This window comes from Schistocerca americana, chromosome X (assembly GCF_021461395.2).
Source record: "Schistocerca americana isolate TAMUIC-IGC-003095 chromosome X, iqSchAmer2.1, whole genome shotgun sequence".
Lineage (NCBI taxonomy): Eukaryota > Metazoa > Arthropoda > Insecta > Orthoptera > Acrididae > Schistocerca > Schistocerca americana.
In genome coordinates, this window is record NC_060130.1 from 993090291 (window position 1) to 993117128 (window position 26838).

Below are 26838 nucleotides of genomic sequence, written 5' to 3' on the forward strand. Positions count from 1 at the left end.
TCTTATCAGGCTTCTAAAATATCCTCCCCATAGAATGGAATCTTTAAAGATCACAACTGTATTCTGGAGTAGGTGTCTGGAGGCTGAGAGATGTGTCTTAATGTGTGGCAATCTAAAAAGTAAATGTCTGGGCTGTTATCTGCTCTCCACATGGGACAGGTGACCATAGTTGTGTATGTCCAGGATGATGATTTTCACCCATCATGTGTAGGAAAATTCTGCAAAGTTATTATATTGGAGCAGACAGAAAACACAAAGTCCATTGAGTATGAACTAACTATAAAGGGAATCCTGGCATGATTCATTCCCTCTTAAGTAGTAATATTAGGACGTACCAGAATGAGTTTGAGGAGATTAGATTATGGTACTGCCACAAAGGTAATAAGAGGAGGTTTAGAGTGCTTTGGACAATCTTAAAGCCAAGAAGTAGTTGAAATTAATGCCAGTCTGTATAATTACATGCAGACAATAAGTGTTAACTGAATCTCCCCCCCCCACCCCCCCCCCCCACCCACCTTTGTCCTGCCATGGAAACAAGGAATGGGGATATCCTTTGGAACAGGGGTAGCAAAGATACAAGAGTTCTGGAGTGAAAGGTACTAAGCACAAAAAATGAAATTTCCTTTGCTGACAAAATCGTACTTCAGCAGTTGAGCAATGCTCACAGTTATTAATAAAAACAACATACAATTGGCATTGGCCACAGTACATAACAACACATGCCAGTTTTCAGTTTAATTCAACTGGACCCGACTAATCAGAGTTCTTAAGTTTCAGCTGGTCCAAGCTGCCTTTAAAACAAATGACACAAGTTGACAAGTAATTCAGATTTAACTGGCCTTCCGTTACTGAATAATTACAAGACAGTAAGACCTTAATATTCCCCACAGTTCACAGTAGGCTTACCTAAAAGGATCATTCATGATTCTCACTTCCAATTCACACTAGCTGCTCTATGCGAATAACTACATAAGCCATACACAACACTCAAAATAGTAAAATTTTAATCAGCATGTAGCCACCTTAATACACTTAATCGGACTTCCCTAGTTGAACTGGCAGTAGCCATTTAAATTGCCAACTGCATAAACTATAAAATAAGTTAAATTTACTATTGGTCCGAAGATTGTGCAAAAAAAACTTGAAGTTGAAGTCGGTGCTCAGCCACTATTGAATCAATTTGAATCGGCACTAGCCATTTCTGTTGTCAAACTACACATGCTGCTTACACAAACAGATTAAATTTTAAGTTTAATTTGGCACTTAGCTACTTTAAATTCTCAGATGAATTTATCACTTTGAATTGGCTCTTAAATTTTCAAACTACACTAGTAGCTTACCCAAGCAGATTAAATTTTAAGTTTAACTCTGTGCTTAACCATCTTCAAAGTCTTGAATGAATTTACCAATTAAAATTGGCACTAGCCATTTTAACTTCAGGAATACACCAAATTTTTTTTTAATCTGACCCTTGGCCACATGTAATACCCAAGAACAAATTTCTAAAACAACTTCACTGCTCTAGTAACCATTAAAGTAAGCAGGTTAACAATTTTCCTGCGCAGTGATAGGTGCTTGAAAGTTTAAATTTAAAGCACTAAAAAGCTAATTGTCTAACAGGACATCCTCAAACATAGGCTTCAATTGACACAGCACATGAAAACAATACTTATATTAACCGGAGCCTTCAGAGTTGACAACACATCCCGTTACACATAAGTCCAACCAGTCACATTAAATGATATGGGCATTATCTGGATACTTAATCAGACATAAGGTTATGACTTGTCAGTGAATAAGCCCTCATATCATTCAGTATAATGGGTGGATGGTTTTAAAAGTAATCAACAATAACAATTTAAACATAGAGGTGTAATTGAAGGCTAGGCATAAATCATTTTACTGCTACAAATTACTCTAAATCAGCGCATATGGTAGCACTGCCAGAACATGTTAAAGGTGGCAATAAGAATAATAACAGTAGAGAATATTTCAACTAGGCGGCTCTAGCCACTCACATATCAGCTAATAGCTCATATTCAAAATTTCCTTTGCTAAAATAGCACACCTGGCTATGTTGGTCCCAAACATTTAACTTCTAAAATATCAGAAATAACCATCACTGGACTACCACTGCAGCCACACAACATACAGTTTTAATGGCTATTAGCCATTGTGTTTTAGATTTTTTGAGCACACAATAAGTTCAAGTATATAGGAAAGGGCTACTTGGTACAAAACAGTAGTAGCCCAGATGTACAACACTTGTTAATTTTAGTCTCAAAGCTGTACATTTGCCCTCTAAGACACAGCTGAGGAGCATAACCTAGATTGCTACATTTCTAGTCAAACCAACCCAAGATTCCCTGCAACCTGAGCCTTTTGGCATACAAAAATGTGTGTTTTCTAAAATAAATAGCTGACAAATTCTCCAGGAACGATACTTGATGATGGTACCATGAATCTAGGTATAGTAATTCTTGCTCTGCACTGCCAAACCTTTCTAGACGCCAGCCACAGTGACTTGTTTTCTCCTCTTCAATCAGCTGGGTCACTTCTGCCCTCCCAGGAGTCCACAACCTGGCTCCACTGTGGCGAGTCATGTGTTGTGTACTGACTCATTCGCTTCTCACTGTGCTTCCTTACTCTCATTATCACATGCCACACTCCTTCCTTACTCTCATTATCACATGCCACACTCCTTAAAATCATGCCCTTGCAACCTCTAGTTCCACAGCCAACTATTGCTGATGCAAATCGGTAGCCATAGAACTGAGGCATGCCTCAGTAACTAAATAAATAGTTAATTGGTTTGTGAGAGAGAATAGTAATATGACAAAATAAAACAAGGTAGTTATAAAGCAGGCTCAGAGAATTTGAAATAAAAATTAAATTTTTATACTTACTTCAGTAAATCAAACATGCATCAATCTAAAGGTCTGTGGGAGCACTGTGTCATATTATTAGGCATGGACGTATTGGAGGTAATATACCCTTATACTCCACTGTCCTGAGGGGTGGGAGGAGGGGAGAAGATGAACAGGGAGAGGGGGAGATGGACATGGACAGAGAGAGGGAGAGGAGGAGATGGAATTAAGTGGAGGGAGGGGGGGGGGGGGAGATGGACAGCAGATGGATAGAGAGAGAGAGAGAGAGAGAGGCAGTTAGAGATGGACAGAGAGACAGAGGGTTGGAGGAGATGGATAGAGAAGGTGGGGGTGAAGGAGCTGAACAGGGAGTGGGGGGGGGGGGGGGGGGATCAGGGGAAGGAGGAGATGGACTGATAGAAGATTGGAATAAATACATACCCAGGTAACACCAGGTACTTAGCTAGTAAGGGTATAAAATCATTAACTGTAAGCTATTTTGCTGACTGTCAGTTCGCGTTACAATGATGATGTGCAACATCCAAAATTGAGAATGTCATAGATTAAATCTCCATCTATCATTGAAAGCTCTGTAACCACCATTTAGTGCCAGTTTTATTATCTCATATCAGTTTGAATTTACATAAAATTTTAAAATTATGTGACTTTCATGAAAATGTTTTGAATTGACTTTTATATTATGTAATGCTTTGGTCTTGTCAAGTTTCATAATACATTGCTGCCTGTAAGAGTTACCATTAGGTGGCAATAATCTTCATATTGCCGAGATTTATACAGCACTAAAATTTTCAATATTCCTTCTTTCCAGACTGATGAAACGGTTGTAGTGACACAGTTCCAATATAATGGGTGGCCGACAGTTGAGGGAGAAGTACCGGAAGTGACACGTGGTCTCATAGAATTGGTTGACCAAACTCAAAACCATCAAGAATCTCAAGGGGGCAGTGCTCCCATAGTTGTGCATTGTAGGTATGTTAAGCTATGTTTGTTGACTTGATTACAAGCATGTTATGTTTGTAATTAAATGCCATGTCTGTTGATTTGCACTCCTTCATTGTAAGTTTAGCAGTGCAGTTGTCAACAGTATATTGACTGCATTAAGTAACATCATTTTTCTCTCTGAACTAGTTGTGGATCTGATAGAAGTTCTATGTTTGTGGCACTGAGTATATTGGTACAGCAACTGAGGACTGAAAAGAGGGTGGATATCTTCACAACAACACGAAAGCTTAGATCACAGCGACATGGAATGCTGCAGACATTTGTGAGTAAAAAGAAAAAGTTTGATACATATGTTTAATCTTGTAAGCATGATGTTTGTCATACAGTGTAAAATCTTAGAGCAAGTTACCACTAGAATTCCCTTTCCAATTCATTAGCATAATGGTGTATTCCTTTTCCACTATAACTTTAGTGTCTTCTCTAAAAATGATGAACTTAGATGTTTTTATCTGTGAATTTATGAAATATGATAGTGGTGCATTAGTGAAGAGAAATTCCTTTTTGCTAACTGCTGAAACAGGAGCAGTTGTAGCACAGCAGATAGAGTAGCAGATGCAAAAAATGATCTGGATGTATAAAAAAATGCAAAGTCATTCCAGAGCCAGAATCAAGAGTGATAAAAGAACATAAAATAATTTAAAAGTAAAAATGCACTGAAATAAATATCTGCTGTCAAAGTCAAGACTGTTTATAAGTAACAGCAATTAATACATATCGCAAAGATCGATTACAGTTGGAAAAATCATCAGAGGAAAATCAAAATGGAGACTATTGAAAGACAGGAAAAATAAAAGAAGCAGGCCAAAGAGCAGTACTGGGATACACAGAGTGGACATGCCATGTTAGTGGAAATTTCACTTGTGAAATGTGCAAATAGATTTCATTACTTTATGTTGTCCAAAGATAAAAAAAAGTAATCAACACCAAAACACATCAATGTGAGGACCAAACACCAAGCTAGCTTATTGCTCACTGTCATTACGTGGCAGTAAAGTTGCGTAAATGCTTATTATGCAATAGTAAATAAAAACAGCAGCTGAGACGTGTAAGGTGTAGATTAGCGGTGTTTTTCAAAGCAGATTTTTTTCTCCTGTATATATAAAGTAATCTAGAAATAATTCCCATAATTTATGATATGAATAAATTAGCATTAGTTACAATTTGTTATTGATATACTTTACGGAAGTAGCCTGCTGTGGGTTACTTTTTCCTGTCGGTGGATATATGAAGGATCCCTTTCATGATGAAAATTATGCTTCACAATGTGTGAAGGACTGTCTCCTTTTCACAGTAATTTACATAAAAGAACTGTAAAATCAAGAACATCTGTCACTGTGGATAACAGTACATGAAAGTATGCATAGTATGCATATAAACATAATTATCAAGAAAGACCTCTCCTGGAAAATGTAAACATATTTGAGAACTGTTTGAACTCATTCTACGTAGCCCTTTGGTAGGTTTTTCAGAGCTTTACAAACTATTGCACATGCTTTTTGTATTCTTCATTGAAATAAATAGCCGTCTGCTGTGCCATATACCGTACTTTCAATGTATTCATGTAAAAAAACTATCATATGGTGACTTTGGAGCCTTGCAGTCTCGCGCACCCTCACACCCATCATTAAAGGCCTAAGTTCAATGTATTATCAACACCAAGGTAATTAGAGACTGATCACTAGCTCAGTTGGGCATGAAGAAGGGAGAGAATTATTAAGAGCAAGAATCCCAGATTTCACCAGATATTATTAAGGGAAACATTAAGAAATATAAGTCTGGATTGCACAGTACAGATACAAAAGGATTCAAATTGCTTCCCAGATGTAAGTGAAATGCCTTTAAGCACTACACCAGGTTGACACCTTGTAGCCAAATTAGTATCTTCCAACAATTCTTGCAACTTTTACTGCAAGAGCGTTAAAGAGATTGACTGCATAGTTCCATTTTTCTGCAACATGAGTTACATCTGTTGCCTGAGTGTGAATGTTGGGTGTATCCAAAAAGCCATCACATAAAAAAATCATTTTATCTGTGAATAGGATGGTCCCAGGAAGTAAGTATCATCATTCATAAAGCACTGTTTTGTCTCAGGTCTAGTCAGTGTCGTTAGACTTCACTCTGTGGTCATGTGAAAAATGTGGTCTGCAGTTCGTTGTGTGTGTGTGTGTGTGTGTGTGTGTGTGTGTGTGTCAGTAATTGGCCAATGGCCTTGCTGCAGTGGTAACACCGATTCCTGTCAGATCACCGAAGTTAATCGTTGTCGGGCTTGGCTAGCTCTTGGATGGGTGACCGTTCAGTGTGCCAAGCACTGTTGGCAAGCGGGCTGCACTCAGCCCTTGTGAGACAAATTGAGGAGCTCCTTGATAAGAAGTAGCGGCTCCGGCCACGAAAACTGACAACAGGTGGGAGAGCAGTGTGCTGACTACACGCCCCTCCATATCTGTATCCAGTAACGCCCATAGGCTGAGGATGACACGGCGGTTGGTCAGTACCGTTAGGGTCTTTCGGGGCCTGTTTGGATGGAGTTAGTTGGAGTTAGTTATAAGTAATGGCCTTGTCACCACTGTACTGTCGTACTCAGTGTGGGTAACAAAAAGTTCAGTGTCACTCAGCATGTAGTGGCACAGTGGAAGAAATAGTATTTATGAGTGATCAGTAATGACTAAGTTCACATAGTGAACGGCTGGCTAGGAACCAGAGTACAGCAAGGTCTCAACAAGCAATAGTCACACATTGTATCAAATGGCACAGTCCAAAGGTTTCAAGAGATAACAGACAACTGGCTGCACATGACTGTGTGTACACATAGCTATCCCTTAAATCCTACTGACTGCCTCTCAGACTACTACAATTTTTTGTCCTGTGATATTTCACACACCCCACTGAAGTGGACTCTTCTGTTCACTTTCCTATTGGATGGCACTTTACAAGTGACAGAACTCTTGCATTATTGTGCTTTGTTTCTTATTTTTAGCTTTGAGAGGTCTCGCAGATGTACCATTGTGTTTGCGTTTTTTTTGTTTTTTTTTCAATTTATTTATTTATTTATTTTTTTAATGTTACTGTTTCTCCATGGTAAGGAAAGCTGAACCTTCTACATCTACATCTACATCTACATGGATATTCTGCAAATCACATTTAAGTGCCTGGCAGAGGGTTCATCGAACCACCTTCACAATTCTCTGTTGTTCCAATCTCGTATAGCGCGCGGGAAGAATGAACACCTATATCTTTCCATATGAGCTCTGATTTCCCTTATTTTATCTTTGTGATTGTTCCTCCCTATGTAAGTTGGTGTCAACAAAATATTTTCGCATTCGGAGGAGAAAGTTGGTGATTGGAATTTTGTGAGAAGATTCCATCACAACTAAAAACGCGTTTCTTTTAATGGTGTCCATCCCAAATCCTGTATCAGTTGTGTGACACTCCCATATTTTGCGATAATACAAAATGTGCTGCCTTTCTTTGAACTTTTTCAATGTACTCAGTCAGTCCTATCTGGTAAGGATTCCACACCGCTCAACAGTATTCTAAAAGAGGATGGACAAGCATTGTGTAGGCAGTCTCCTTAGTGTGTCTGTTACATTTTCTAAGTGTCCTGGCAATGAAACGCAGTCTTTGGTTAGCCTTCCCCACAACATTTTCTGTGTGTTCCTTCCAGTTTAAATTGTTCATAATTATGATTCCTAGGTATTTAGTTGAATTTACGGCTTTTAGATTAGACTGATTTATAGTGTAACCAAAGTTTAACGTGTTCTTTTTAGCACTCAAGTGGCTGACCTCTCACTTTTTGATATTTAAGTTCAGCTGCTACTTTTCGCACCATTTCAGTATTTCTTCTAAATCGTTTTGCAGATTGTTTTGATTTTATGATGACTTCATTAGTCGATAAATGACAGTGTCATCTGCAAACAACAGAAGACGGCTGCCAGATTGTCTCCCAAATTGTTTACATAGATAAGGAACAGCAAAGGGACTATAACACTACCTTGTGGAACGCCAGAAATCACTTCTGTTTTACTCGATGACTTTCCATCAGTTACAGTAAACTATGATCCCTCTGACAGGAAATCACAAATCCAGTCACATAACTGAAACAATATTCCATAAGCACGCAATTTCACTACGAGCCGCTTGTGTGGAACAGTGTCAAAAGCCTTCCGGGTATCCAGAAATACGGAATCAATCTGAAATCCCTTGTCAGTAGCACTCAGCACTTCATGTGAATAAAAAACTAATTGTGTTTCACAAGAATGATGTTTTCTAAACCCATGTTGACTGCGTGTCAATAGACCGTTTTCTTCTATGTAACATGTTTTACATGTGACAGATGTGGGTGTTGAAGAATGACTCAGTGAGTTCCCAGAATAAGACTGTGATGACAGTGATGATGATACTGATTTCAAGATATTTATTGAGCACGACAATAATTTGGAGCAGGAAACTTGAAAGTGCTGCAGATGTGACAGTTGGTGACGATGGAGAAACTCACTTCTTTGATAAGCATAGATGTTCTCCATGGAGAAAACAGCATAACAAGCCAACACAGTATCGTCTTGCAGCTGCCTGGACTGTGACAGATGGCAGAAAGTCTGAGACCTGCACTTCTGGAGATATTGAACCTGTTCCCTGTACAAGCTATTCTATACAAAATCATTCTGTGGACAAATCTGGAAATATCTAAGTTTAGATCACAGTACACTAATGATCACTTATCCTGTCTACAAAATGTTGATGTCATTGAATTGAAGGCACTAATTGGACTAGTAATGTATTCAACCATTTTCAAATTGGAGGAACAAGTCTGTTTACAGCTGTTTTGCAACTGTTGGAACAAGCAGAAATGTTTTCAGATGTATTGTTCATATAGCGATATTGTGGTTTTTATTATTTGCATTGCAGTTTCACACTTCAATGAGTCCTGAAAATATATGTTCACCAAAACAATGGTATTGTATATAAAAAATAAAGACAGTTGGAGAGACCCCTGCATAGCAGTTGTGTTCCTGTCTATATCCACAGTACCCTCTGCATGTGTGGTCAGCATAGTCACAAGAAACTGTTATTACTTGCTAACTGCAGTATCTTAGGCTACATATTGGTACTGTGACTTGGTGGGGAATGCAAATTACTGTTGTATACAGCATCCTAAGGTGGCAGTAGTTCCATCTCCATTATTTCCTGTCATTGTCGACCCACATACATCACTACAAGGAAGGTAGGTTGCTGGCCCTGCATAAAATCACTAAGTGGCTCAAAGGACTCTGTTGAGTCACTTATTTACCAGTCTGATGAGACAATAGAAGACAGCATAAGGAAAGCTGAATTTTTAAATTTTTAAATTTTTGATTTAAGAAATGCTTCACAAAGGAGGATCATACAGATGTAATGTAGTGAATTGTGAATTGCGTTTTATTCATCTCATGATGTACATTTGCAATCCATTTGGTTTGTGTACAGGAGACATGTCAAAAACTAATTAAAAAGTTACAATGAGTTGTAAATTAATAAATAATAGCACTATAATAAATAACAAGGATATTTCTTGGAACATGTAACACATTGTACCCATCTCAAATTTCCAGTTGTCCCGCATGAATTCATCCACTGAGTAATAAAACTTCATTGTCAGTACCTCATATAGCTTTCTTTTAAGTGAATCTAAATTCATCTGCATCAACTTGTTCCCTTTTCTTTTATTACAAATTTTCATTCCCATGTGTTGAGGTCCCTGGGCGTACAGTCTGAGGTAGTGGGTGGGGAGCATAAAATTTTCTTTGTTTCTGGTATCATGTGAATGGACAAAATGGTTTCCCTCAAATAATTCATGTCTGTTGTACAAAAATATAATAATCTCATATATATTTAAGGATGGCAGAGTTAATATTTTAAGTTTTCTAAATAATGGTCGTCATGGTTCTTTTTGATTTGCAGTGCACGTATTTTGTATGATTTTTTCTGTATTTTTAGTATCCGCACTATGTTTGCTGAGTTACCCCAAGAAACAATACCATACCTAATAATGGATTCGAAGTAGCTTGTATATGCTACTTGTCATGTGTCCACGTCAGTTGCAGTTGATAGTATTTGCATTGCAAATGCAAAGCTGCTTAGTTTGTTTGCCAGGTATTCAATGTGTGCCTCTGCCAGCTCAAATTTTTACCTACATTTACGCCTAAGAATTTGACTGAGTCAACTTCTTCTATACCTTGGTTGTTTACAATCTTAATCTGCTCACATTTTGACTGTTTGGTTTTGAACTGCATCGCGTGAGTCTTAGATATGTTTAGATTCAACCCATTTAGCTGAAACCAAGTTTCTAACGTACTGAGGGTATTGATCACAGATTTGGGAATTTTTTCCGAGTCCTGATCTTCAACTAAGACAGGAATATCATCTGCGAACAGAACTGATGGGGAGCTGATACTTAATGCTAAGTCATTAACATAAAAGAGAACTAGGACTGGGCCTAATATGGAGCCTTGTGGAACACCCTGAGATTATTTTTTTTTTTTTTCCAGTTAGAAAAATAATATGTGCCATTTGAAGAAATGCTGACTCTTTGCTTTCTGTTGGATAAGTAGGATTTAAGCCATTGTAGGGCACTGCCGCTAATGCCATACTTTTCAAGTTTGTAAACAAGCAGTGCATGGTTTACGGAATCAGACGCCTTTGTGAGGTCGCAGAAAATTCCTGCCACCCTGTTTCTCTTGTCTAACGATGTACTTAATTTCTCAATGAAACAATGGCATTTTTCCCTTTCTGAAAACCAAATTGATTGTTTAGAATAACAGAATATTTTGCAATGAAGTTTTGTATTTGTGCAACAGGATAGAACTGGGAGAATCGAGATAGGACGATAATTTTCCATGATATCTCTTGATCCCTTCTTGAAGAGTGGTTTGACTTCAGCATATTTCAGTACCTCTGGGGTACAGCCCTTTTCAAAACATTGATTTATTATCTGAGCTAGTGGCTTTTCAACTCTGTTGTGTACCACTTTAATAACTTTGGTGGGTCTTCCATCCCAACCTGCAGATTTTTTGTTTCTTAATGTTAGAATAGTATTTTCTACATCCTCCACAGAAACTTTTGAGAATTTTGTAAAGTTTTCACAGTTTTTGCCTAGGCCAAAGTGATTTACTTTGTTGTGATAATCTGTTACATATACATCAGACTTTGCTACATTTATAAAGAATTCATTAAAGTACTCTGGTATTTGAGTTGGATTTACAATAGTGTTTCCTTCAGTGTCAATTTTTGGAATTTCTTGGTTACAGGCTTTAACATCTAACTCAGATTTAATGACTGACCACACAGCCTTTGTCTTATTTTTATGATTTTAAATTAGCCTGTTAGTTGCCAGTTGTTTTGCTGCCTTGACAACTCTTTTAAATATGGTTTTATAGGGTCTAACATATTTAATGAAATCAATATCTTCATTATATTTTAGTTCTCTGTGCAGTTGCCTTTACCGTACACTGGAAATTTTTATGCCCTGGGTAATCCACTTTACTGTATTTGTTATTTTACTGCTGCAGAGTCTAGGTGGAAATGTTTCATTAAAGTCTCCAAGAAAACTATTTAAGAATTTCTCAAAGTTTTTGTCACTTGAGTTACAATAATCAAAAGGCCATGTTTTAGCTTCTCACTACATGTTAGCAAGTTTTCTTTGCTAAAGTTCCTGCTCATATGGGTTCTCATATGTGAAATGTTCCTGTCTGTCTGTGGCAGCTCAATGAACAATGCACAATGATCTGAAATACCTAGATCCAGCCAATATTTATACACATCTTCATATACATAATTAGTTAGAACATTGTCAATGCATGTTGATGATTGCCCATTGTCTCTGGTAGATTCAAAGAAATTCAATTTGAAACCATGTTTGTTTACTAAGTCAGTGAATCTTGAAGTGTGACTACTATCACATGTGATATCAATATTAAAACCAGCAGCTATTACAACTTTTTTATTTTTTTCCCAATAAAGGTCTTCTAGCATAATTTGAAGCTTAGATAAGAATAGTTCTGTTGTTGATGTTTGACTATCACACACATGCCTGTACGTAGGTCATAGAAAAAGGCATCCCTGGTGTTGAGAAGCAACTGAAGGAGTTGAAATCAAGTCAGTCACCAGGCTTGGATGGAATCTCAGTTTGGTTTCACAGAGAGTGCTCTTTGGCATTGGCACATTAGCAGTAACTTGCATTTGACATGAATTGTTCATGAAACGCAAAGTGCCAAGCAACTGTAAAAAAGTGCAGGTGACTCCCCTGTATGAGAAGGGACCTGCGAAACCACCCTAGGTTTGAATATAATAAATTTCATTGCAACAGAAAAGGTTCTGTCTGCAAATCAGCACAGATTTAAAAGGCAACACTCAAGGAAAACTTGCCTTATCCTTTCTTGCTTGACACCCTTAGAATAGATTCTCAGATACGTGAGTGGCTTGAAGACTCCTTTACTAAAACAACCCAGTACACTGTTCTGAATGGGAACTGTTCATCAGAGACAAAGGTACCAACAGAAATGCCTCAGGGAATGCATCTGAAGGATAGGATGAGCAGCAGTGGGTGACTGTTTGCTGATAATGGTGTAGTATACAGAGAAGTATTATCATTGAGTGACTGTAGAAGGATACAGGGTGATGTGGACGGGATTTAAATGTAGAAAAAGTAAGTGAATGATATAAGTGAAAGCAGATGAATAGGTAAAACAATCCTACAATGTTCGAATATAGTATTAGTAGTGTTCCATTGGACACAGTCACATCAGCTAAATTTCTAGGTGTAATGTTACAAACCTATATGAAATGGAACAAGCCCATACGGACATTAGTAGGGAAGGTGAATGATTGACTTTGGTTTGTTGGTGAGTTTTAGGAAAGTGTAGCTTATCTATAAAGGAGGCTGCGTATAGAACACTAGTGAAACCCTTTAGGTGTGATTAAAGGATTCCAGCGTAGCAATTTGGAGGTGTGCTGCTAGAGATGTTATTGGTAAGTTTGATCAACATGTGAATATTATGGACATGCTTTATGAACTCAAATGGAAGTCTGACCAACATGTGAATATTACGTACATGCTTTATCAACTCAAATGGAAATCCCTGGAGGGAAGACCATTTTCTTTTTGTGAAACACTGTTGAGAAAATTTAGAGCACTAGTATAAGTATCATGAAGACAAGATAAGAAAAATTGGAGCTCGTATGAAAGCATGTACACAATTGTTTTGCCCTTGCTCCATTTGCAAGTAGAACAGGAAAGGAAATTGCTAGTTGTGATACAAGGTACCCTTTGCCGTGCATCATATGGTGGCTTGTGAAGTATGTATGCAGATGCAGGTGGACTATCAGAACTGGTTTTGGTGCAAGACAACATGATCACATCTGTCTCCCCATATTGCTGCTGCTGCTGATGATGATGTCTTGGTTCATCCTGGCTTCTAGCTGAAATAATGGACCCATACAGTTGCACCAGTACTATAGTTGAGAAGATATGCATTCGAATAGTGCAAGCGGGCTGAACTTGTGTAGCATTTCAGCCAGGCTGCATTCCTTGATGAGGGCGGGCCAATAAGTGGCAAGAAACCTAGTGAATGCTTCCTCCTAAATGACTATTGCCATAATTTTGTGTATGTTCTGACCAGCCACACTCTGCTCCACTCTGAGCGGAACAGAGCTGTGGTCAGATGTTCAGTGATGTTGCACTTAACTGAAATGTGGGTGCCGTAAACTTAGGGCCATTGTTGGAGACAAAAGTGGTGGGCACCCTCTCTGCAGCAAAGGTAATAGCCAGCATTATTGTAGTAGCCATGTGTGCGACATTAAGGAAGTTAGACGGGCGTTGACAATGAGAAACCACATTGATCTGTGGGATGGTCCAGCAAAATGTGAATTCTTTGCCATGGGTACTAAGGATGAGGTCAGAAATTTTATTGTCACACAGGAGCTGAGGAATACAGAGTAGAAGTGGCAGTTCTGAACTGTATGTTCAATGGCAGGGTTGATGCCAATTCAATAATGGTGACTCCTTGCTAATGACTTTATCCAGCACATTCCCCAATGTGGAGTGTAGAGTAGCTTAAGAATATGACAATGGATCTTAGATGGAATCACAGCCCGGCATTTGCGGTCATTGGTAGCTAGTAAGAGGACACTGTCTTTTACATAGAAGTTTTCCTGCAAAGAAAAATATGTTTATAATGCTGAGTCTGTGTTCTTTAGAATATTTTACAGCCAGCCTCATTGTACAGTTGATAACACATTCCACTGCTACTTCCCATGTTGTAATCAGAAACTTGTCAAGGATGTGTTAATGTATACATCTAATCCAAAACACACCACTTTTTTCCCTTTCAAAGTCTGCATCTAGTGCCCATCGTAGGTGAGAGAATGTGTTTGAATTGGCTTGCTGCGTGTAAAGCCTGTAGTGGATCTCGTATGTATAATTGCTAATAAGCTGAGCAGTTGCAGTGCCATTTTACCCGGGAGCTTGGAATGTGGACCAAACAGTGATTTCAGGAGATTGATTTCTGATTAGATGAAATTTCGTCCCGTATTTTTTTTAAAAAAAAAAGGAACCATGAAATTTGATGTTTTAAATAACTGTCAATGCATCCTTCTCAATTTTTGATTAATTATATTGAGTGGCGATCAATGTTTTGGAGGCAAACACAGTTGGCAGCTCTGTGCAATCAGTGTGTGTTTGCAATAGGACAGCACTAATTCCAAAATCTGAAGTGTCCATCACCAGAATAAGATATTTGCATGGAGAAAATGTATCAAAAGAGGGAGCTGTTTGAAGACATTTCTTTCATTTCAAAAATGCTTTGTTGTTTTCTTCTAACCAAACAAATTTGATCCCTGCTTGCAGAATGAACTTGGCATGCTAATTTGCTTTCCTGAGAAATGACTGCAACTATCTCAGGTTCCTTGGGACTGGTAGCTTGGAAGCTTGCTTTTACAAACTCAAGTTACGACTGAGATACTGAATGATAGATTAAAAAAAAACTTGGTGAATAAAAAATGCAGTGTATTGGCTTGCATCCTGTCAAATAATGCCTAGAAATGTTGTAAGAATTTGGGATGTACTGAATTAACTGTTGGAGATACTGCTGAAAAATACTGAGAGCACTTGTGACTCCAAGTGGTAATCTGGTGTATCTAAACATGCTGAAAGGTGTGTTAATGACTTGAATCCATTTTGTTTCCTCATTGATTGGACACTGCAAATAGGCATCAGTCAGATCTATTTTTGAAAACAAATGGCCCCAGGCCAACTTGACTAGCAATTCCTGTGGCCTAGGAATTGGATACAGATCCACATGTAATTCAACGTTTACCATGACTCTGAAATCACATCATGATCTAATAGCTCTGTTTGGCTCCTTAATGAATATGAGTGATGGCGCCCATTGACTTGCAAATACAAGTGAGATGACTTGTGAATTTTGAAACCTGTCCAATTCTACCTTAACTTCCTTATATACAGCAAATGGCACTGGGACCCAGTGAGGCGATATGTCTCCAGATTTATTAAGGACATGGCCACTCCTGAGTCCAGCTGGAAATTAACCTCTATGCCAATGACGTTTAGCCTCAATGTAAGTTACAGCAGTGGGCTACATGGCAACAAGGATATTGGCCTTACAGAATGCAGTGGCCAGCATTGTTGATTTCTGGCCACAGCAAAACTCATCAAGTGTCCGTGCATGCCACAGGCAAAGTAACTGGTGTCACAGAATGAGCAGTGATATTGTTTGCACTTAGTGATGCATTCTGGAAATAACTTATTTGGGTTGGCTTTTCAGGAGGTGATGGGCAGAAAATATTTTTTTGAGCTGTTGTTCCCTTTGGGACAGAACTACAGCGAATGAAGCACATTTCTCTATGCTTGTCTACCAACAATGAGGAGAATGTATTGCTAACTGCTGTACTAACTATTGTACCCTGCCATACCAGATGGCCAGGTGCTCTGTGAATCAGATGATATTGACTGAGTGTCATCTGTAGATTGAAGAACACAATGTGTACTGCTGGAAAGATATTCTACACCTGGGTGGACCAGAAATTTGGTTCACAAACCGTGCTTTGGCTCGCGTGTCATAGTGCTGAGCCTGCTGCCTGCTGCACAGTGCTCTCTGAGCAGGAAGAGGGGGGAAAACTGTGAATATGCTGTATTTAGATAGCAATGCAGCTGCAATGGGTTTCACTTGGTTTCGTATTTCTCAACAACATAGACGAAAAAAAAAAATTGGCATGCTGAAGGCATAATATAATTTTTATCTGGTACAAACTGTTGGGATACAGACATACATAGACAATTTCACAGACTTTTGTACTCAGATTGCCACATAATTGTGACTTATTTAGTTTCATTATCGAAAAAAGGTCTGACACAAACATATGTTGATCGAAATACTGTAGCACTTTTGCAAACTGTTCATGTGGATGTGGAAATTCTACCTGGGGAAAACAGTGTAGACGTCCTGGACACTTTTAACCTAAAAGCATTTGTCTTTAAAATGGGAATTATCATGCAGGTCAGTCACTTACATCTGCACATGCACAGGCGCTTTCAACTGAAACAGCAAATGACCTTGGAAACATATTTAAGACTGACTCAAAAGTTTAGAAAACTTTCCTCGCAATTATTTCATGGCTACAATAAAGTCTTAAAAACTCGCATTTTCTTTAGCACCAGTGAGCTTAAGGGACTGCACTGTATTTGTCAGAATTTGTCCCTACTACAATGCGATTTTCTTTTTAAGTGCATCCCGATCAAATCAGAAATAATTTAATTCTCACTTTGTGATTTATTATTGTGGGCAGTGTGCAGTCAAGTCCACTTAAAATGTAAGGCCTGCAATCTGTTTTGGATGTTCAAATTTTCATTCCTGCATTGCTTTTTCCTTTATAAATTTGACAAAAGCAAATTTTAAATCAAAAAATCATTCCGTACATGCCCCTTGACTTAATCAACATACTTACTCTTCATTCAATTCTATCAAAAACTCTTGCAACTGATGATGGAATAATGTGTGTAACTTCAGAAATTTTGCTTTTGGTACCAAAAATTTCTCCTCGTGCTCCATGCCTGCAAATTTAGCACAAAATGCTTCATAATGTACATAACAAGAATACCATCTATTGATCATTGTAATATTTTGCTCTTTCAGTGTCAGTTAAATTTTTAAATTCTTTCTGCATGGTATTGTAATGTCGTTGCATAGCAAATTTGCTGTACCCATCGATTATGCAACTGCATAATAGATATTAAGAACTCCCATCCCTCTCGCCTTCATTTCCATTCATATTTAAATGCTTGTGACAATACGTTGCTAGACAGCCTCTTTTTGTGCAAACACCCACTGGACCCATGAACAGTCTTTGTACCACCAACAGATAGTGAAGGGTAAACAGCAGTTACACCATGATTTTGCTGAATTGAAGAGAATTGGGCTGACCAAATAGTGACACACTGCAATACTACATGAAATGTCGCACTGTACCGGGTACTTCAGAGAAGGACTGAACAAAGCTGAGACAGGCCAAACCTCAGCTCAAATGTGGCCCGCACATGCGCCTCTCGCATACGGTTTGGAATGCAATGGTTGGTTCTGTTCTACACTAACACTGTTGTCAAAGGAAGCTTGTGCTGTAGCTGTAACTTTGTGAGCTTTAGCAATTTTGAGCATTTCATTCAATGTTGGAACAGGTAATTCTAAAACCTTTGTGGTGACATGTCTATAATGACATCATGGATTAGAGAATCAGTGTAAGGTGCACCTCACAGTTTACAAGAAAAATTACACTTTCGTGCTAAACACTGTAAAGGTCGCAGTCCCAGCTGCTTGCTTTGCTTAACACATTGATCGAATTCCAGCCTAACTGCTATGATATGAGTGACCATAATAATCTGGCAGCAAACCAAAAACTTTGGAGAAACTCAAACTACCAGCAAGAGAGAGTGGCTGGCTATAGTTTTTAACTACTTTGTACAATTTGCTATTGGAAGACAGTAAAACATCACTCTGACAATTAGGGCCAAGTATAAGACTCCACTGAAATAGAGAACAGAACAACACAGGCAAATGTCCCAACTCTACCTTGTTTCATTGAAGCAAGTGAATAGTTGAGGTATAGGTGATGCTGCTGCTGCTGCTGCTGCTGCTGCTGCTGTTTGAAAAATTTCATCGTACCGCCTTGAGCTGCTGGCTTCATTTATACAACCAGTTTCATTTGTCTGACTATCTTCAGGTTCCTATATCCCAAATGAAATAATACAGAAGTAACATTAAAAGCTTAAACTTTCACAAAGCTGTTAACTGATGTATACGTTAACAGTAAAACACACACATAATGGGATGTTACGGACACACATAAATGTATTACAACCATCATGTTAGCAAAATAGAAAATTATAACATCAGCTGATAAAACCATCAATGACACACCAAAAATAAAATTGTGTCATAACACAGTAATGTGACTCATTATGAAAACCACGTATCATAAAGATGTAAATGGTTCTTATTTGTACAGAGTTACTTGTTATCATATTGTAATATAAATTACATTGTCAATCTATAAAACTATGCTAGGGGTTGTACTCGTTCATGTTAAAACTGTAATATGCAGTAACACTGTGAACAGATTCATACCACACAGATACGACTGGGCAGCTGATCGCTGTTTATGGTAGAGTCAAAGATGGTTGTAGAGGTCTGCATACATTGATAGTTACTAGAAACTTATGATTATTAAGCTGTGTGTCATCTGCTATGATAAGAACCTAGGAAAGTCATATCAGTTTGTGCATTTTACGATCACAATTCCAGTGACAGAAAACAAAATGCATCCAAGTACTGCCTTACATGTACTCATTGGCATTAGTGTGAAACGAACTATGTTGTCACATTCATATTTATACTGTTTCCATCATACAGTAACTTTTATGGGACAGGCCATACAGATACATATAATGTATGCCAAGCCAAAATGTCTAAATACATACAGTATAACAGACGTAACATGCTCATTATCGTGGACAAATAGTTATATCAGCATATAATGATCCTGCTTAGCCTTATTCCATATACACATGAAATAATATGCTCCAGGCAGCTGTAATTAAACAAAAGAACAATCTGATGTGCGCTGTGTGCACTTCACTCACGTGATGGTGAATCCCACACACAGCCGCGCAATGTTCAAGATACAGCAGCTAAGTTTATGGGCATATAAAAAGAATAAAAAACAATACTGGGGCTATAAAAACAGATATTTTATGCTTAGAAACAGGTCACTGAGCTACCATGTGGAAAAATAGTGGTGTAATGTGGTACTAATGTACCATTAAGGCCAGGTGTATTAGTATATCTATGGGAAGAATTACATTGTCTGCAGTATGCCTCTAACATTTTAGATGAAATTCCTATTTTTTCGGATCATTTTTTTTTTTTAATTGAAAACAGCACAATGGCTTTTTTGCAACTCTGTGTAAATTTCAAGTTCTTCTAGACTATCCATATGGCTACCTTTATTGATTATGTGCAATTATAAATTGTCTTCTATATTAGAAACAGAATGGTTTTTGTTGTGTTGAGAGAATGTGGACTGATTGTTCTCGCTTTTGCAACTATGTTCTTTGTAAATGGTGTGTATTTTACATAGAGTTTGTCCTATGTAAATGTTATCACAGTCACTACTCTCAATTCTATTCATTCCAGACTGGTCTAACTGGCATGTCTTATCAATGGTGTGCCCTATATTATTTCTGATAGGGTTGTTGGTATGAAAAGCCACTGCGATGTTAGTTTTACAAAAAATGTATTAATTTTTATCAGATACCTTTCCTAGATGTGGAAGTGTGACAAACCTGTTTTTACTTTTTCTCTCTATTTTATGTGGGTACATAACATTCCGTTATGTGTGTGGTGTTGTTGACATTTACATCAGTTAACAAATTCATAACAGCTTAAGCCTGTAATGGTACTTACATATTATTTTATTCAGTGTATAGCAACCCGATGATGATCAGACTGAATTTGGTTGTATAAATAAAGTATTTTACCAGCAGCTCAAGACAGTAATATGACATTTCTCAAATAAATAAGAGCTGTGGGGCACCGCCACCTGAAAATGTGGTGTTGTTGGTGGTTTTTTTTTTTAACACACCTGTGGACAAGCCACTGTTCTGTTGCTGCTGTTGTAGTTGCATCTTCTGTTGCATCGGCTTCAGAAACTCAGCATCCATAGCTGCACAACAAATAATGTTCTCATTTCCATTTCAGCATCAATAATGGCCTTGTTGCCACTTTACTATCTTACTTGGCTTAGTATTTGTAGAAGATATGACAACACTGCTAGTAAACACAGTCAGTGTGGGTACTTAACATGACGATGATGACTTGGTAACAGTTGAGGAACAGAACCCCGTGACTGGAATGAGCTCACCATTCAAACTGACTATGGGAAGCGGAGCATCTTGCCCCAGATAGATACATGCACAATGATATACTGAGCACACTCCTGGTGTGGGCAGCTAATGACAGCACACAACAATTTTCGGCATGAGTGCAAAACTAGGTCTGTGGTGGTTCAACTCTGCTGGACCACTGGCCTGCTGTGCTTACTGCTACCTTCAAGTAAACACTTCCATCTGTGGGTCTGCCCATATGACATGACCCATGCATCCTCCATGGCAGGTTTCCGAACTGCTCTGCAGTTCTATTAATGCCAGCTCATCTACCTACATTGGAATGTCTGCCAGTGGAATACTAAGCAAGGCATAGGTAGCAAAAGTTCAGTATAACTTGGAACACAGTACTGCAGTGACCTGTTGAACAAATGGTAATTCCAAGCATTCAGTAACACACAGTAGAGAGCTAGTTTAGTGCACAGTCCAAAATACAGCAATTTCATTGTAAACATACAAGTTCAAGTTCAGAGTGAATATGAAAGGAGAAAAACCATACAATATGCAATAGTCAAACACTGTATCTGATGATGTGGTCTGAAGGCTTCAAGAAGTGGCTGTTAGTGAATGCACATGCATATTTAAGTGAACAACTCCGTCAGTGGGAGCACTCATTGTACACCTACCACTGATGTGGTGAGCACAAAATTCACGTAAAGCAAACAGTTACAACGTTTCATATTTCCATTAAAATTATCTGTTTGTTAACAAATTGAAATAATGATTAAAAATAAGAATTACATTTTTAATAACAGTCAAATCCCAGTGGTAGTTTAAAATAAATTAAAATTTGGCAGACTTGCAAAATGCCTTATTATTACACGAAGAATATATGTCATAATGTCCAGCCTCTAGAAATAATAAAGTATTTTATTTTCTATTTAATGTCACACATTTTTGTACAAAATTTAATTTATTATGAATACCAGCGCTCCCATGTGACTAGTAATTAAAAATAAGAAGACAGTATTTATACTAAAAAAAAATTATGATTCAGTATTTGTTAACAAACATTTCCATTTGACAATAAACATAGAGTTTTAATAAAAGTAAAAAAAGTTGCTACTGTTGTAATGCAAACTGATGACTTTATGATTATGGGACTTGTATGTTCTGCATTGATATGCCAGTTACTGTATTAATAAGCGCAAAGTGTTTTTTTATTTGATGGCACTTGGAAATATAATCTCCAAAGGTGATTTTCTTGAGGTTTTATGGGAAATGCATCGTACTACTTTAGGAAACTAATGTCCTGTCTCTGAGCTTCAAATCCTATAACTATTAAGAAAGTCAAAGGTGGTCAGTGTATAAAATTACACATAAAATGCTATGGCCATTTTTGCTATCCTTGATATATGCTTGCCTGCACAAAGCTCATAAATGATTTGTTAGAGCCTTTTGATGTTCTGAATATGTGATTTGCACTTCAGGAGCTATGTATCTTATGTTGAGGGCGTATACAACTTCCTTTCAGGCATACACCTCTTTATCATATTCAGTACATTCATATGCTCTATGCCCTCATTTGTAGTAAAAGAGGGTGATCAGTCTTGCTTTAGGCTGACCAACCATGCAGTATTCCATCCTTAACCCTTTCACTGCTGTGGGCATGTATACACATCCAACTATACCATTTCCCAGGTGTTGTGGATATGTATACGCACATTGCTTGGATTTTCGTAGAGTGCAATGGATATCTGAATGTGTCCTGAGCCTCCAGCCTCTCACTGCTGCAGACGAGTTGCTTCCATATCTGGGTGAATAAAAAAGTTTCGAGTCTTTATCATACAAAATATGTGCCTCATTGTGTGCTATCATTTCCAGAAAACCTTGTTTCAATATCTTGAATTATTTGTGAGATATGACAACTGTTATGACCACATGATCCCTGATGCACAGGGATGTGAATGAGCGTATCGCCTGCAACCATCCTTTGGATATAAAACCCTATGACTCGAGAACAAAATGAGATATCCTTCTTCTCTCAGTTTTAAATGAAATTTTGATATCTTATGTAAATTTCATTCACTGGAATGTGTGAGCTACAATCAACCATATGCAAAGTTTATGCAATCAATTTTTATGTTGCCAACTTTTAAAAATTTCGTGCAATGTTTCACTTGATTTGATGCAGCCCAGTGAGTATGACATATAATGAAAAGAAATTCATTTTTTATCAAGTGAATATATCAGGCTCTAACATGTGCAAAAATTAAATATTTTTACTTTATAGTTTCTGAAAAATTGGATGATAGGTATTTCATTTTGGTCGGAACACCATCAGTCAGCACAGGTGCAAGCATTTGGTGAGCAGTACAGCTATAACAAAAGCAGACTCAGCACAGAATGCAAAGAGTTTGCCTATAGCACTGCAAGGGTTAAACTGTTTTGTCCAGTTCTATTACTGTAATTGGCTCTGAGCACTATGGGACTTAACATCTGTGGTCATCAGTCCCCTAGAACTTAGAACTACTTAAACCTAACTACCCTAAGGACATCACACACATCCATGCCCGAGGCAGGATTCGAACCTAGAACCGCTAGACTACCACGGCCGGCTTACTGTAATTGTATCTGTACACAGATCTCCATACACATATCACAATCAGCAAATATCATCTTCTTCAGAAATTCCTTCATTTAAAACATATAAAATCACTGCAGTTCAAATTGTACACCACTAGCAATCATTTACCAAATACCTGTTGCAGATACATCACATGTTAAGTGTGCTATTATGACTTCAACATTTTGCAAACATTTCGCATCACTATGAGCAGTGATGATGCCAGATTGCAGCATGACAGATTTTCTTGTTTTAATGAGAATGCGGTGACAATCCTGAAACTGGTTGCAAACAAAGAAATACAAAAATATAAGTATAGCTGTGGAATTGGTATTTTTAGGGAAGAAACCCACGGAGAAACATAAATGACCTATCAAATTGAGCATATTCAATTACAGTCATGTATGGCCTGGAAAATAAGAGATAGTACATATTTTTTATATTATTTAAATGTCAGATAGATAGTCACTGATTAAAGATTATTTATGACACATAACAACTTGACAGTTTCAGTCTATGTTACTGTGGTTTTGTAACAACAGAATGAATGCTTTCTCTTCAAAACCTTTATTGAACAAGAATGCAGATGTGGTCGCTTAAAAGCAATCTAGACTTCTGAGAGGAATGAAACTTATCAGTCTACCTTTAAAAATTTTAGGGATAGTTTTATATCTTTAACAGGAGTAGGTAAATGGAAATTCAGCTGCCTCAGTTTCGTGTGATACCACAGGAAAATATGTTATTTGCCTAGTGTGAATTTATCCACTGTGTTTTTCAAACTCCGATTGTGAAAATAGGCCAATATTTGGCCAGCAAAGGGAGAAATGGCTGTGGCATAAAATTCATGATTACCAGACTTGTCCATGTCCTAAAATAAATTCCAAACCTCTCTGCAGTGGCTCACAGAATGAGATCTTTTAACACTGTTCATTAACTGTCATCAGGTGGATACCTTACACTTGGTGACCCTTTTGTGCTATTCAAGAGGAGTAAGCTGTGCCAGCACTGGTTTTCACTTTTCTATCATTGTCATCATCATCATAATCATTATCATAACTAACAATGCCAAGAATGTAACCCTACATTGTACTATGCTCATGACAATCACCTACACAAAACAATTAAGACACCTGACGCGTAAGCCACCCAAGTGGTGTGAACTATAAAGGCTTGCACCAGCTGAAGGCCACTCGAGTAAGCAAGTAAATAAATTACTGTACTCAAAAGACAATGGTGTGCTTACTGTGTCTGCTGGAGAACATAATAGTATTCTCTTCAAAAGATGTGATGAATCTTTCCTGTACTCAGGTTTCTGTCAGAAAATCAACATAATATTTTGGACTGGCTATGTTGAAAGCAAGTTAATTTATTGTCTAGAATTACAGCTTTAAATAACTGTACATCTATTTATAATCTATGCACTGTTATTTTGTGGCCGGCCGAAGTGGCCGTGCGGTTAAAGGCGCTGCAGTCTGGAACCGCAAGACCGCTACGGTCGCAGGTTCGAATCCTGCCTCGGGCATGGATGTTTGTGATGTCCTTAGGTTAGTTCGGTTTAACTAGTTCTAAGTTCTAGGGGACTAATGACCTCAGCAGTTGAGTCCCATAGTGCTCAGAGCCATTTGAACCAGCCATGTGTTATTTTGTTTGTTTGTTTGATTATCTGTTAATTGATTTCAGGCTCAGTATGAATTTCTCCATCGTGCCATAGTAAACTATGCTGACTTGCACAATTTAGTGAGTGATGAAACATGAACTGGTCAACAGAGCATGATTTGCTCATTGTACCTGCTGCAAAAAGTGTAGAAAATCCATTGCTGCCATTTTATACCATTGCTTTTTTTTTTTATTCCTCGGTGTAGATTTAAAGAAAGCTGCTGGTGTGGAGGTAACACTTTTGTAAAATATCTAGCATTTTACTGCTTGTGACTTTGATATGAATTTATGAAATTTTATATATATATATAAATAACATATTATGTTGTTTCAAGGACTGTTCTTCAGTTAAAAATAATTTTATTTGCAAAAATATTTATTTTGTACTGTAACAATGGTACTGTAACGGGAAGTATCAGTATTTTATACTTCTATATATGTACAATACTTCGCCAAATTTGTTTCAATTAATGAGGTTGAAATACTGTGGCGGATATTGAACTGTCTTAGCATACAATGTAATTTTTACTGTGTAGGTATACAGTAGCATTTGATGGCAATGTGACTCTCTCTCTCTCTCTCTCTCTCTCTCTCTCTCTCTGTGTGTGTGTGTGTGTGTGTGTGTGTGTGTGTGTGTGTGTTTTCAAAGAAAAAGGGAGAGAGTTATAAACTTGTTTTATGAGGAAAAGGGCCATGCCATTATTTCATTTCCCTTCCTCCCCCCCCCCCCCCCCCCCCCCTGCACATACTGCACATTTTGTGAGGAAACATATATCAAGAACTACTTTTAAGCAATGAAGTTGAACAGTCTGAAGATTTTGTACAGATATTGGACATTGGCTTCTTTATGAAAAGTTATATGTACAATGAAAAGCTTGTGATGTCAATGTCTGCATCATGTGATATAGTAGCAGTTTGGATGCTTATGAAAGAAGCAACAGAAAACACTGGAATAGTGAGATTGTGGCTACAGAACATTTATGAAAGGGGAAGGAAACATACAATGTGTTTCCCTCTTAGAAATATTAAATTACATTATTAAAGAAGAGTATCTGCCCTTTTTGTAAATGATCTGCAGTGTTAATGTTACTTGCAATATATCTACAATAATTAATTGATTGCTCTCTATATTGGCTTCTAATATTTCTAGACATTATGTGGTGTGTAAGAATGAATATTCCTCTGAGAAACCTAAAATTTAAAAAGCTGTACAATTCTCAACAGTCTGAGCTCATCTGCATATTCTGGTACTTTGCTTTCCTGTCGTATTCAATGCTTTGTAATTCACTGTCATTATATAAAAGGAAAGAATGACACATTATACTTTTGTTAAGATATTTGCCAAAGATCTAGATAAAGTCATAGGTTTATAGAACTTTTTTATTTGCAAATAAGAGAGTGAGCCACAGTATTTCTGTTGGTTGAGCAATAAAGATGGAAAACCATCTTGAAATTGTGAAATGTGCACGCAGTACTGCTGTTGCTGTTTTTATATATTTTGTTAAATAAGACAATCTGTGGTGCTCTGCATTGTCTGTGACATAATGCACTACCATATCATGAGTAGATGCCACATTTGCTTTCTTTTTGTAAAATTGTGTAAAAAAAAAAGTCAAGAAATGAAAGAAGTATGATGATTGTGAATGTAACTGACATGCTTAACATAATTTTTGAATCTAAGAGTGGGATGCAAATTTGTTAAAAGCTACAAATGACCTTAGCACTGTTCACAGAAGATGTGTATTTATAAGAAAATATGTTGAAATCAGGAAATCATAAACTTTGACTGAAAAAATATTTTTTTGTATTATTCAAGATTGGAGAGATTTCCAGATTTTCACCTCACCCAAAGCAATGTACTGGTGTCACAGAAAAAAATAAAATTTTACTGTAAGTGATTTTTATTGCCTCTGAGGAATAAGTTTCATACTGTGAATTATTTCCTATTTTCTTAATTGAACTGTAATCTGAAAATGTATTTATTTGTATCAAACTGAATTGGAAATTGAAATCATTAACCTTCATCCATAAATTGCACATAGTAAACAGCATGTTCCTTTGATTGTTGTTGATGGTGAGCATGTGTCATGCTAATTACCAGAATGATTTTCTGTGCATAAAATGCTGTTTTCATTATTCTGTTATGAATGTCTGCTTATTTCTTTTACAAATGGAAAAAAGAATCATGTAAGGATCCTGTATTGTGAATGTTTAGTTTTCCTGTTCATAAAAAAGACGTTTAA

The 26838-nt window shown here is 37.4% G+C and overlaps 1 protein-coding gene across 1 annotated transcript in view; it reads left to right on the forward strand.

Moving 5' to 3' along the window:
- LOC124554920 (tyrosine-protein phosphatase 69D) overlaps positions 1-26275 on the forward strand; it is a 407323-nt gene extending 381048 nt beyond the window's left edge. The window contains exons 24-26 of the mRNA XM_047128610.1: positions 3697-3857; positions 4017-4152; positions 24620-26275. Of these exons, the coding sequence (XP_046984566.1) occupies positions 3697-3857; positions 4017-4152; positions 24620-24694 (372 nt within the window). The 3' untranslated portion in view covers positions 24695-26275. The remainder of the gene's footprint in view (positions 1-3696; positions 3858-4016; positions 4153-24619) is intronic.
- Positions 26276-26838: the final 563 nt, after the last annotated feature.